This window comes from Rhinolophus sinicus, linkage group LG05 (genome assembly GCF_036562045.2).
Source record: "Rhinolophus sinicus isolate RSC01 linkage group LG05, ASM3656204v1, whole genome shotgun sequence".
Lineage (NCBI taxonomy): Eukaryota > Metazoa > Chordata > Mammalia > Chiroptera > Rhinolophidae > Rhinolophus > Rhinolophus sinicus.
The window spans coordinates 115,552,418-115,565,656 of NC_133755.1; the positions used below are offsets into that span (position 1 = coordinate 115,552,418).

General features: G+C 32.2%; 1 protein-coding gene across 1 annotated transcript in view; it reads right to left on the reverse strand.

Moving 5' to 3' along the window:
• PHIP (PHIP subunit of CUL4-Ring ligase complex) overlaps nt 1-13,239 on the reverse strand; it is a 118,957-nt gene that overhangs the window by 86,713 nt on the left and 19,005 nt on the right. The window contains exon 7 of the mRNA XM_074333220.1: nt 4,823-4,983. Coding sequence (XP_074189321.1) covers nt 4,823-4,983 — 161 coding nt within the window. The remainder of the gene's footprint in view (nt 1-4,822; nt 4,984-13,239) is intronic.

Consider the following 13,239-nt stretch of genomic DNA (forward strand, 5'->3'; position numbering starts at 1 on the left):
TCCTACAGACATTTATATGTATTTCCCCAATAGAGTAAGTTTCTTGCAAAAAGGACATTTTTTTTCCCTCTGACTAGTTGATTCATTCATCATTTGCTGTACGTATGCCTACGGTATGCACCAGATACTCTGTAAGGCAATACAGTCCCAAAAAGGTTTAAGAAAAAATCTTTACTATTAAGAAGCTCACAACTTAATAGAGACAGACATCTAAACAATTTTTTTGCAACATAGTAGGAAAATATAATGGAAATATGAAGTTCAACGGTAGTGCTCCATATTCAGAAAACAGACTATCTTTTTTTTTAACTGTCAAGCTTTTGGAAGATAAGTATAGATTAAGTCTCTTCCGTTTTTCAATTCCTAGTCCCTCCTGAGTCTTGAGCATTGTAATCTCACTCCTATCCCTAATTTTTTTTTTTTTTGTCAAGGTCATTAATAGTCTTGCCAAATTCAAAAGATGTCTTTCAGTTGTAATTTTACTTTAGGCTTCCATCTTTCATGAAATACTAACCATTTGGATTGTAAGACACTACTTTTTAAAAAATTTTTCTCTGGCCTCTTAGGCAGCTATCCTTGTCTTTGGCCTGCTTTTAAAGCTGAATTTTCAGGCTTCCTTCATTACATACATAGTTAATTTTCATATTCACTGATTCCCAAGCTGAATCTTCTAGCCTATATCTCACTGCTGAACTCCCACTGCCTGTTGAACATTTCTATTTAGCTATCCTCATGAGTATCTCAAATTCAACATGTCCTACCCTCACAAACTTCTTCACTTAAATCCCTACCCATAGTAAGTGACAGAACTTTCTAACCAGTCACACAAGTTAAAAACATGTCATCCGATACTGTTCACTCTTAATTCCTCCCTATATTCAAATGAATTTCTTATATCCTAGAGATTCTACTTTTAATCTGTTATTTCCATCCCTACTTCCACTGTCGCTCTGTTCAAGCCCTGATGATTTCTTTCATGGATCACTGCCAGGAACGAATTCCTCCGTATATGGACTTAGTTTCAATCCATCCTATTTAATAATGCCAAAGGGATCATTAAAAAGAGAAATTCTACTCTCTCTTCTGTCTAAATTTGTCATTTTCTCTCCATTGCCTTCAGGGGAAAGAAACTCTCCTTAATATGTCAAAAAAAAACCTTGATGATTTTGTCCCCCACCATTTCTAGCTCATGCTTAATGATAAATCCATATTTATTCTTTGTCATATCAATAATACAAAATTGCATATTACATTCTCTCACAGTTTATAAATGTCTTTCCCTGAGTCTGCAATATCTAGCTCAATTCAGCTGCCACTTCTCTAGAAAGTTTCTCTTACCATTACCTACTACACACTGGATTAGGTCCCTCTCTCCTACATCTGTTTCTTATGCAAACTCTATCTTATGGCATTGTATCAATATTATTTTTTGACCATCTATGAACTTTCCTGGGTCAGATACTATGTCTTTCATTTCTATATCCTAAGTGTTTAGAACGGTGGCTCCTAAAAGACTGATGTTTGTTAAAGGAATGCACATAACCTCATAGTCTTTACTATAGCATACGACATCTAGGAAAATATTTTATGTTCCTTTGCCTTAATTTGAAAAGAGAGATACATTTTGTTTCTGAAATGGGGGGAAATATCTTTTTATATGGTCCTCAACATACTTTGGTATTTTGAGCAAATGGCTTCTTCCTGAGAGATAACTAACTTTGCTTTTCTTTGGTAAATATTATTTGAGGCAATGATTCTGAAATCACGCACAAAAGTTTAAAACCTAAGAGAGAAGAGCAAGTCTGATTTGGTAATTATGCTTTCTTCCTCCCTAGATTCTTCTCACTATTCTACTAGGAAACATCTATTATTAAAATATTTCTAGTACAAAATACTGGCAAATTATCCTAATATAGAATTTATCAATTATAATGATTTCAGTTTAAATCTTGTATACCATTTATAAATAAGATCTTAGTTGGATAAGAAAATAAAATGGGTAAGATTTATTTAAAACTATAAAATTAATAGCAGCAGGTAAAACTTAATGACTGCTTACTATATATATATCTTGTTCTATACTAATTTTATGCATTATTTCATGTAATTCCACAAAACTCCCATGGAGTTGGTACTTTTGTCTATTCCCCTCCCTCTTTTTTTAAGAGATGAGAAACTGAAGATTAAAGGGGTGAGGTCAGCTGTCCAAACTGCACTACAAGGAAGTGTGAGTTGAACTAAGAGCCCCTAATGCCAAGCTGATGCTCTTAACCCGTGCTATCTATACTGCCTCTGGCTGTTCCTATTCAGAAAGGACTCAAGAGAATTAGTCCCTTGGAAAAAGTTTTCAAACATATCTACATAAGAACCTTAGTAATAAACATGCAAGATCTTAAGATACCAGATACATAAATAGGAAATACCAGTTGATCTATTACTGAATTGTTATTCCAATAAATACTAAGTGTGCTCTCTCACAAGAATCTTTTATTGATCATTCATGATCTACTATCCTAAAGCCTTAACTTTATCAGTTTTCAAGGCTGATTTTTCAAATCATTAGTCAGTGGCTAGTGTGTTCCCAATGGAACAAGGGAAAACCCAACAGCCATCCCACTTTATATGGTATAAACAGTGAACACATGTGTACCCTACCAGCCACTTGAGATGATAATCATAAAAATAAAAGAAAATTTGAAATAACAGTGCTCTCATATCTTTGCCATTTTTATCACAAGTTGGAATCTAACTGCAAATTACCAGTAAAAAAGTACGTATGAGAGTGACTTTGGCATAATTAATACTATCACCTATGTAAAAACATCAAAATTTTCAGATTCTTGGTGAGACCATATAAAATAATACAGTGATCATTTTTTCTCTTTATGCATCTTCAACTAAAGGAAAATAATCTGAAAACAGCTTCTTCTTCACGTATCATTTCTGTTCCCGAAATCATATGTTCTTAAAAGTAGGAATAGCAACAGGGGCTGCAAATTTTTTCTCTATAGGGCCAAATAATTATTTTAGGCTTTGCACTCATAACTACTCAACTCTGTTGTTGCAGAATAAAAGTAACCATAAACAATACATGAACAACTGAGCATGGCTGTGTTTGAATAAAATTTTATTTACTAAAACAGGTGGCAAGCTAGATTTGACCCAGGGTAGTAGTTTGCTAACAACTGCTAGTTTAGAGTGGGGCTCTTTCCATCTTTCAATTCTGTACCTACCACGCTAACAAAATTTACGAGATAGCAAAAGCATACTATTTCACTGCATTTCCCCTCAGAAAACTCTAGATTACATACCTAATTCAAATCAAAACACACGCAATGCTTCATAAAGCACAACAACCAAATGCTTACCATCCTCATTATTTTTAAAGAAAGAATTCCCACAAGGTACTTCACAAACAAAAAAAAATTAAGTAAAAAGTTGAAACATTTTTTATAATCTCAATGCAATGGCATACTTTACACTCACCAAAATGAAGTACAAACACAATGTAATGCCTCTTTCTCATTACTTCAGTTTATTACTATTTTTGAAAATTCTTTTAAACATTAAAAATGCCTAAGTAACTTTGTATTGAGAGTTGAATTTAGGTATTAGTATATTGAACCTGAAAAGGCTCAATGTAATTTTCCATTATTGAGAGCAAATTACTTTTACAGGTATATTAAACACTTTAGCAAATATACAGATTCCTATTCTCCACTGTCAGAAATGTAAAATATTTCACTTTTATCTTGCTTCATGAAGAACAATGGAGATAAAAGAGAAGGTGAAAGGGGAGAGAATATAAGGTAGGAAATGATCTGCAAATGCCTTAAGTGGGTTAGAGCCAGGGAAAAGATATGTATAAAAATCTTTTCCTACATCCTGCTGTTTAACTGTTTTACAGATGACTGGGTGTGTAAGTAGAGAAAAAGTAGACATAAATAAATCTCAGTTTACAAGCATGTTTACTTAAAAGAGAAATCTATAATTATCTAAATTGTGTAAAATTTGCAACTGCTCTCTTCAAAGACAGAGATAAGAATTTCCATTTTAACTTCCATTTCCCATTTTCTTATTTCAAAGGAAAGTAAGGGCTATGTGAATGAGTGCACTACCTTTAGCCCACAGGGTGGTATTTAATTTTAAGTACAATCATATTAGTGTATAAGTATTACCCTTAGTGGATACAATAGTTAAGGCACCTAAAAATAAACTAATATATTTCCAACAGTAATTTTCTTACTTGAAGCTGAAAATCTGTGCTTTTCTCCATTCAACAAGGTAAAAGAAGCAATGACAAATAATCTCCAAGAGCCTCTTTGAATACATCAGATAAAGAATGAGGTGTTAAGGAAAAAAGTTAATAAGCAAAGCATATTAGATATGCTCAGAATTTTTTCTATCACTATTTTAAGGAAATTTTCCCATAGACTAGCAAGTGGTTGTCTACAGATAATATAATAAGGTACATTTAATAATCTGTTCTAATTTGCTTATTAATACACTTTGGAAATGTCCTTGGTTTAAAATTAAAATTATGGTTTGACATTTTACAAAATGTCAAACTATATATTTGATATAAGGCTGAATTCTCCATGATGCAGGACTATAATATAGCTGTGACTGTGCTATAATATGTCTTTCAGGAATTTTCCAAATTTGGATAAAGTGAAGCCTTAAGTAAAAGCTTCTGTTAATAAGCTAAATTACCTAAATTTCCAGTTTTTCACTAAAGGAAAACGGTTTTATCTGAAGTTCAACTATAAGCAATGTTTCTTCAATTCCTCACATGAATTAAGACATTTTAAAAATTACTTACAGTAAATATCCGTCTGCCAGTTCGATCAAAAGTTACACAGTACACAGACGACAAGTGTCCAAGAATTCGTTTATGCATTTTCATGTGCTGATATACTGCAGTTGGAACAAGTCGCTCAAGCCTGTATTTCCCATTCAGCCTCCTTGAAAACAAAGTATCCGCTACCAAAGAGAAAAGGGGAAAAATGAATATAATTCAGATTAATTTTCTTAATTATCATCTCTTAAGAATTCACATATTCTAATTTCTCACGTGTTGGTAAAAATAAAGGTGCTTTCTAATGTATATGGTTGCCAGTTAAATGTCTCCAAAACAACCAATAAAACCACGTTATTTCACCTGAAAAAAGTTAAGTTAGGTACTTTTATCCTCATTTTACAAATTCAATTAAATGACCTGTCTAAAGTCACAAAGTAAATAAAGCACGAAGCTAGGATTAAAATTCAGACTTCTGTATTTTCTGGCCAGGGCTCTTTGAAACCAAAATCATTTTATGAGATATTACTTCTTTAAAATGAGATAGGCTTTCTTACAAAAGCAGTTAAAACTGGATCCAGTGATTTTTACTTTTCATCAACCAACAACTCCTGAACACTCCAAATTTGACATGCTAAATGATGTTTTAAAACACTTTACAAAAAAATGAGACAAATAACTCATTGCATTATTTTGAAAAATAATTAAACTGGGGATCTTGCAAAACAACTGTATAATGATACCTTCTCTAGAACCTATTTGCTCTTTTTTCAACTCACCCCTTTTAACGATTTTTCAAGATATGACTGAAATTTATCTTCTACTCCAAAGCCTGATATGCTGACTCCAGCCCAAAATATTCTCTTCCATCTAAATTATGATTGTACTTATTTTCTATACTGTTAATGATGGACAAAGTAGGTGCTCAATAAATATATGCCGGCTGATCTACAGGTACATTATTCACCAATAGATTATTTTTTAATGTAAGGATTTTTTTCTGCGTGACTGCCATCTAGTACTAGATGGACAGCAAGCACTAGTTTCTCACTTGAATTTAGTCCCAAAGAAAATTAAAAATATATACAAAAACACCATTCAACCTAGATTTAGAGCCTAGCAATTAAAGTTGATAAAATACAAATATTTCAGCTGTATCATAAAGAATATCAGTATTTTTTAAATCTATATACAATAAATGTTTGCATATTTTTAAAAAATTTGAGTACTGGTGAGGTGATATATTGAAAAATGTTTTGCAGATTCTAAAGCAATATTTCAAGGAATAATTACATTATGCTTATCTGTTCTTTTACTACATCAATCATTTTATAGTCTAATAGAGTATCTCTCTTGTTGTTAGTTTTATGCAACAATATTTCAACATCTAAGAATATCTAAGATAAGCTGTAACAACTGTGAATCAACATATTTAGGCTTAAGCTGGTTATATTAGTACTATAACCTAACAGTGATTCAATAAGTTTCTAATCAGCCCTGATACATTTTTCTTTATGCACAGAAATGGCCTGGTAAAAGACATACTCCTCTAGTGTTTTGGCTCCAAACTGATTTAGAGCAAGAGTCACACAAAACCACAGACATCAATTGTCCTGATACAAATGATCTTAAACACTAAGGATCAATGATGTCTCAGGCTTACTTTACCTGTCAGTTCTGCAGGAAAGTGATGACATATAACACAAACACTGACAGTGTTGCCAAGATGTAGTTTAATTCCCACCATAGAAAATTTACAAAATTCTCAAAATGTCAAGTTTTCTTAAAATATTTAACATTGTTCAGGTATAAAAAATGATTGTTAGAGATAATTACAATATCAAAACTACTATTTTAATGATGATCAAGAACTTGAATATGTCAGAATTTTTAAACATGAATTTGTTATGAAGACCATTTGAAAATCAGAATACATGAAGAATTTTCTAAGCAAAAAATACTTCCCTTAAGTAAAGAGAGAAAATGCTACTACTCTCTTAAACAGTTTTCACCGAATCTTTACCTAAACTGGAATTATACATTTTGGGAGTCAACTGAAAAAGAGACTAGCCTTTTCGAAAAGTTACTTTACAGTCAACTTTTCAAGTAAAACTTTCCAGAAACATTACAGTAAGTGAAAAATACTTATAGTTCAAACTATTTTCCACACTATCTTTTGTTACGCTTCATTACCAATTAACTACTGAATATCTACACTCTGACTGTTTCCTAAGGGGAGAAGGTACCCAGCAGAGACCTTCTCAATCAAATTACAAACCTGTGCAACATTCCTATAATACACGACCTACAGAGAGCAGTATGCAGTTTCCAGGTTATGAGTTGGTAATTCATACTGGATACAGGGAGTTAGAAAAGAAAATGTAAGTATGGTTCAACAGTGCAAGTTCAACTGAGGAGGCTGAATTTGAAGAAGGTCTGACGAGATCGAAAAGGTAGAGAATTTTTACAAAGGTTGAGAAGAGGATGGTCTAGGACTCCCATTTAGTGAACTCACATTTTCTTTTACTACACCGTTTGCATAATGTCTATCTTCCTTATCAGATCTTAAGTAGTTTAAGGATAGAAAATCTATCTTATTCATATTTCCTACAACTGAGTGTAGAACCTTTTAAATTAAAAAGTATATAAATGAATCATAGTTAATAATAAGATACAAAGATGATTCAATTTAATTTATAGTTTTATGGCAGAAAGGCAAATGGCAATTATTCACTTTCTAAAGAAATTGTTAATAGACTAATTGGATTTTTGAGTAAAAGGGAAATGTCTCTTGGACTATAGGAACTCCTTAAATTTTATTAAACTAGAACATCAATTTTCTAAACGAGCATGGTGAAACAGATATAAGAGGTCACAAAGGAATAAGGTCTTTATATGATATTATAATAGTTTAACCTTAAATCAAGTAGCATATATGGCTTTGGTTTAAAAGTACATTTATTTTCATAAGTATGGTGATGGGAAATATTCTTAAATTAAGCCTGACAAAGCAAATGTCTATTTTCTTCACTTGGCAAATTCTTACCCTCCAGTACCAGTTAAAATGTCACCTCTTCTCGTAAGACTGTAGTGAATTTCAAAAGCAACCTAATTGGTCGCCCAGCAACATGACTCTTCTGCTCAAAACTGCAATATTCTTCATTTCATTCAGAATAACAAATTCATTACACATCAGTCTACCAACGCCCTGCATAATCTGGTCTCCCATTACCTCTCTGACCTCACCTGCTACTTCTTACCCCTTACCTGGTCTGCTCCAGCCACTCTAATCTTGCACATTCTTCCAACACATCAGGTATGCTCCTAATTTAGGGTTTTTGCATTGGCTGTTATCTCTGGTTTGAATATCACTCCCACATGGCTGGCTAACTCCCTTTGACCTTCTTTTCTCAGATGTCTTAGCACATCAGGTTAGATGCCTAACGTGATCAGTCAATTGAAAATTGCAACCCGTTGCTTACCACCACTCATAACTCCTAATCCACCTTTATGCAGCTCTTTGTTCTTTTTCCATCACTTATCACCTGATGTTATACATTTATTTGTTTATTATGTTCACTATTTCCTGCTTTCCCCCACTATAGCATAATAAGCTCCATACTGGCAAAATTTTGTCTGTTTTGTTCTTTGATTAATCTAAGAGCTGACAATGGTATCTGGCACTTAGAAGATCAATATATATTTGGTGAATTTAATGAATAAATTACATGTGAATAAAACAACTAGGTTTAGGAATAAAACAAAAATGAAGGATTTCTTTACCATACAGATTATAGATGCAAAATATGTATCTCTAAATAGTTCTTCATTTCAACTGTCATGCTAAATGGATTTAATTTGGAAGGAAAGGGAGAAGTAAACATATTTACTCAATTTTCCTAGTAAATAGACCAGTAAATGAAATAAACATTCCAGAAATCACTGTTATCCATCTCAAATACCAGTCTCTTCAAGTGTCATTCGTAGCAAATCATTCAGAACAGTCTCTGAAACAAAATCTATGTACACAAGTCTACAGAACTAATTATTGAGATAAACAAAAGGCCACAATTTCTTAAAGACAGAGGTAACTGTGTACGTATCTAGCCAGTAGTAGGTTCTTATCTTTTACTTCTCAAGGCAATAGGATGATTAAGTCAAATTCTCCCACAAATCACTTTCCTAGTTCACACCTATTTTTCAAGGATTTCTCTAATCATAATACTAATGCATATTCAATGTTGAAAATTAACACACAGAAGAAAAACCCATAATTCTAGCACCTAAAGAATCATTTTTAAAATTTTGCAAAGATTTCCCGCATAATCACCATGTTAACAGTTCCACTCTATTCCCTAGTAAGAGCTAGGCTTTAAGTTCAACATCCTTGTGTTCAAATTTGACACTGTGGCTGACTGCAAGGAAGTTAACCTCTCTCTCAACTTCAATTTCTCCAATCCTATTTCTAGAAGCATTTTCCACAATATACTTTGCTTTCATATTATGCTGGTTTTTTCGACATCTCAAGATTTCACAAATTTTACATAGCCAATTCTATCCCTTTCTTTTTTTTTACATAGCCAATATTTTCCCTTTCTTTTATAATTTCTTTACTTCTTTAACATAAAAAGTCCTCCTACCAGCCAACAGTATAAATATCCACTTATATTTTCTTTTACATTTTGTGGCTTCAATTTTTCACTTAATTCCTTAGTATATCTGGAGTTTTAGTATACAATATGAAGTGAGTCTCTAAAGATATTTTTCTTCTCCCAAATAATCAACCATTTGTCCCAGACTTTTCATTTACTTCTCTATTTTATTACATTTGTGAGTAAATTATTTTACATATATTTCTGTGCCAAGTCACTGACAGCATGTCTATTTACATGCCAGTTTTAAAACTTTAATTTTGTAATTAATGATGTAGTATTTATCTGGCTATTAGTCTTCATTATGTATCCATTTTAAGATGTCTTTGTCTTGATAATTCATTATCTAACTTGATGATCACTGAAAGTTTTTTTTAAAATAAATTTGTTGGAAATATAACTTCAATTTCATTCACTTATAAACAACTGACATCTTTCTATCCAGGAATAGGATGCTTTCTTCCTATTTCTGGGACCAAGTTTTCAATGAAGATGACTTTAAAAAAAGATTAACATAATTACCTTAGTTTTCCTCACTATACAAACCTGTACCATTTGAATCAAGTTTCATGGAGGAAAAATAAGCAGCTGCCAGAAAAGAGCATCTGCAAAAACCACGTAACTACTTTTTTAAGACAGCAGAAAAACACATAATAAAATCTCTGCAAATAAAAAAGAACTGAAACAGAAATACCATTATCTCCCTCAAAAATTTTTAGAATTTTTTCTCCTTCTGCTAACTACTTTGTAAAATGGACAAGGACACATGGTACAACTGCAGTCAATTATCCAAGACCAAAATTAACCATCGTTAAAAAAAGACGAATTGGGAAAAATTTAAATTACTATGAATTAACAAAAATGTAGAGGTTTTTTTGTTGTTGTTGTTAATGTTTTTAACTGTTAAGAACAATATAATAGTCTATACAATGTCTACTACAGTGTAAGAAAGCTGTTCCCCCTTAACAATCAGAAATGAAGGATCCCAGAACTACCCTGTTTCCCCGAAAATAAGAGCTTGCCGGACAATCAGCTCTAATTCGTATTTTGGAGCAAAAAATTAATATAAGACCCGGTATCATATCATATCCTATCATATCCTATCATATCATACCCAGTCGTATATTACAGTAAAAGAAGACTGGGTTTTATATTAACTTTTGCCCCAAAAGATGCATTAGAGCTGATTGTCCGGCTAGGTCTTATTTTTGGGGAAACACAGTAGTTATAATTTATCAATAACTACATAAACAGTTCCTAAATTAAAGTACAAGAGAGTAAATTCTGGATAATCAGTACCTAGGTTTCATTTTAATCTCCATGATCTGTGTTAATAAAGGCATTCTAAATGTAAGATTAATAACTCGTAACTATAAAACAAGAATTTGGAAGCCTATAAACTAAACCCAAGTAAACTACAAAAATATAACAATAAACATATCAGCAAGACCGTATGAAAACAAATTCCAAACTGATTTACCTCTTTAGACAAGGGTATTGGTTCCAGAACCCCCACGGATACTCAAGTCCCTAATATAAAATGGCATAGTACTTGCATATAACCTATACATACCCTCCCATATACTTTAAATCATCTCTAGATTACTTGTATTACCTAATACGATGTAAATGCTATGTAAATAGTTGTTACACTGTATTGTTCAGTAAATAATAACAAAAAGTCTATACATGTTCAGTACAGTACTGAATCCATGGATACAGAACCCTTGGAAATAGAGGGCAACTGTAATTTTCCAAACAAAATAATACTATGTCCATGATCAGGCACTCAGAGGGCAATTTCTAAATAGAAATGACCTTCCAAGTTCATTCCAAGTCCAAAAAAGTTGTCTATATATGGTGTTGGTAATTTCAGAATTTCTATCAGACAGATATATTGTGTGATAATTAAGGTATTTGATAAGGTGTAAAATTACATAAAATTGTATTCATTTTGAAGAACCATAAAAATGTTCTAATGAAAAGGAGACTGTGGAGGTCACAAAAAAATAGCTATATAATTCACTAAAAGAGAAAATATAGCATTCCAAGAGCCAAATACCTTGAGAAAATGGCTAAAGAAAAGTCACCAAGGCTTGGAGCTAGAAAGAGGTTCTTACTAGAAGGACTTCAAGAATCTAAAAATAGAAAAAGGCTTATCGCTGCAATTAATGTATGTAAACATAAAAATACAATACTGTACAGAATGGGGGGAGAAAAAAGGCTATAGAAACTATTATGATGTGTAGCAGGTTTGGAAAATAAATGGCTAATATGTACTGAGTGCTTTACTACATGCTAGGCACTGTTCAAGGCACTTTACATATATTCTCATTTAACCCTCATCCATATTTTAAGGTACTCCCAATAAGGGAATACTCCTTACCAATAAGAAAACTGAAGGACAAAATGTAACTTTCCCAGAGGTAAAGCCCAGGACTGAATTCAGATAGTCTGATTCTAAAGAGTGCACTCTTACCATGCAGGCTATGTAGACAAAATATTAGAAAAAAAGATTGAAAAGAAACATGCCAAAGTATTAATAGCAGATAACCAGTGAGATGGACTGATTTTTGAGCCGTTCTGTTTTCCAAGTTTCCACATTGAGTATATATTCATTCTGATTAATTTTTAATTAAATAAAGTATAGCTCAATTTACCAAAAGGAACTCAAAAGAGCAATATGGAAAATCTGAATTGTCTAAAGAGATTAACTTAAAATCAAAGGCTGAGAAAAACAGGACCAGCGATAAAAATACAAGGAATTTAAGTATATTTAACCATAATAAAGGAAACCCTAAAGACTAAGTATATTAAAGTATTTGAATGTATACTATACTACATACAGAGAATAACTATTGCCTATTTGACAATAGATTGAATGATATGATACAAAGAATTCACATCTGGTTTGATTCTAAAGCCATAAAATAATACAAAGGGCCATCAATTTTATTTAAGCTTTATTTCTAATGTATCAAAGAGTTCAGGTTCAATTTTATTTGAGAAGGAATCATATAAACAGGAACTTTTAACATTTAATTCACTATAGAGCCACAATTGTAAGGCTTGCCACAATAATCCTTCTGAAATTACTAATATAGATATTAGTAGGAAATAATAACCAAGTATTCATAATTTGAGAACTGGAGATAATCTGGGAAATAACTCAATACAGGTTGGTTTATTTCTACAGCACCATCTGGTCTCTGTACCATCCTGCACCAATAACTAACAACTGACCAAAATAGAAACAAGACAAATAAACTTCCATAACAGTAACTATAATGAACAAAAGCCCCAAATTTAGTTAAAAATAGGAGGAGGCTGCAACGTTAATCAATCCTGTAATCAGCTTTTTGTCCACAAAAAAAGGGGGAAGGCAAGAGAGAATAGAAGACTAAAGGGAAATTATCAATTACAGAGTAAGTCAAATACAGCATTGTAAATATGGCAAAATATGACAGTGAAAATTAGAAGGGAAAAGAAACTTCTCTTCAAAAAAGAACTCAAGATTTATTAGCAAAATAACTCATTAAATGATAACTGTAGGAAGAAAGGGCACAAAGTAACATTTATTGTCCTCTATTTTGTGCCTCACTTTGCTAGCTCATTTAAGCCTTCAAATAACCAGATTTGGTAGGTTTTATCCCATTTTATAGATTAAGTAATGAAAAAAATAATTGCCTAAGGCCACACATCTACACTAAGATGGCGTCAAGATTTGATCTAATTTTAAGTGAATCCTTGTTGCCTTTGTTCAAACTATTTTTCTCAGAGAAAACTATA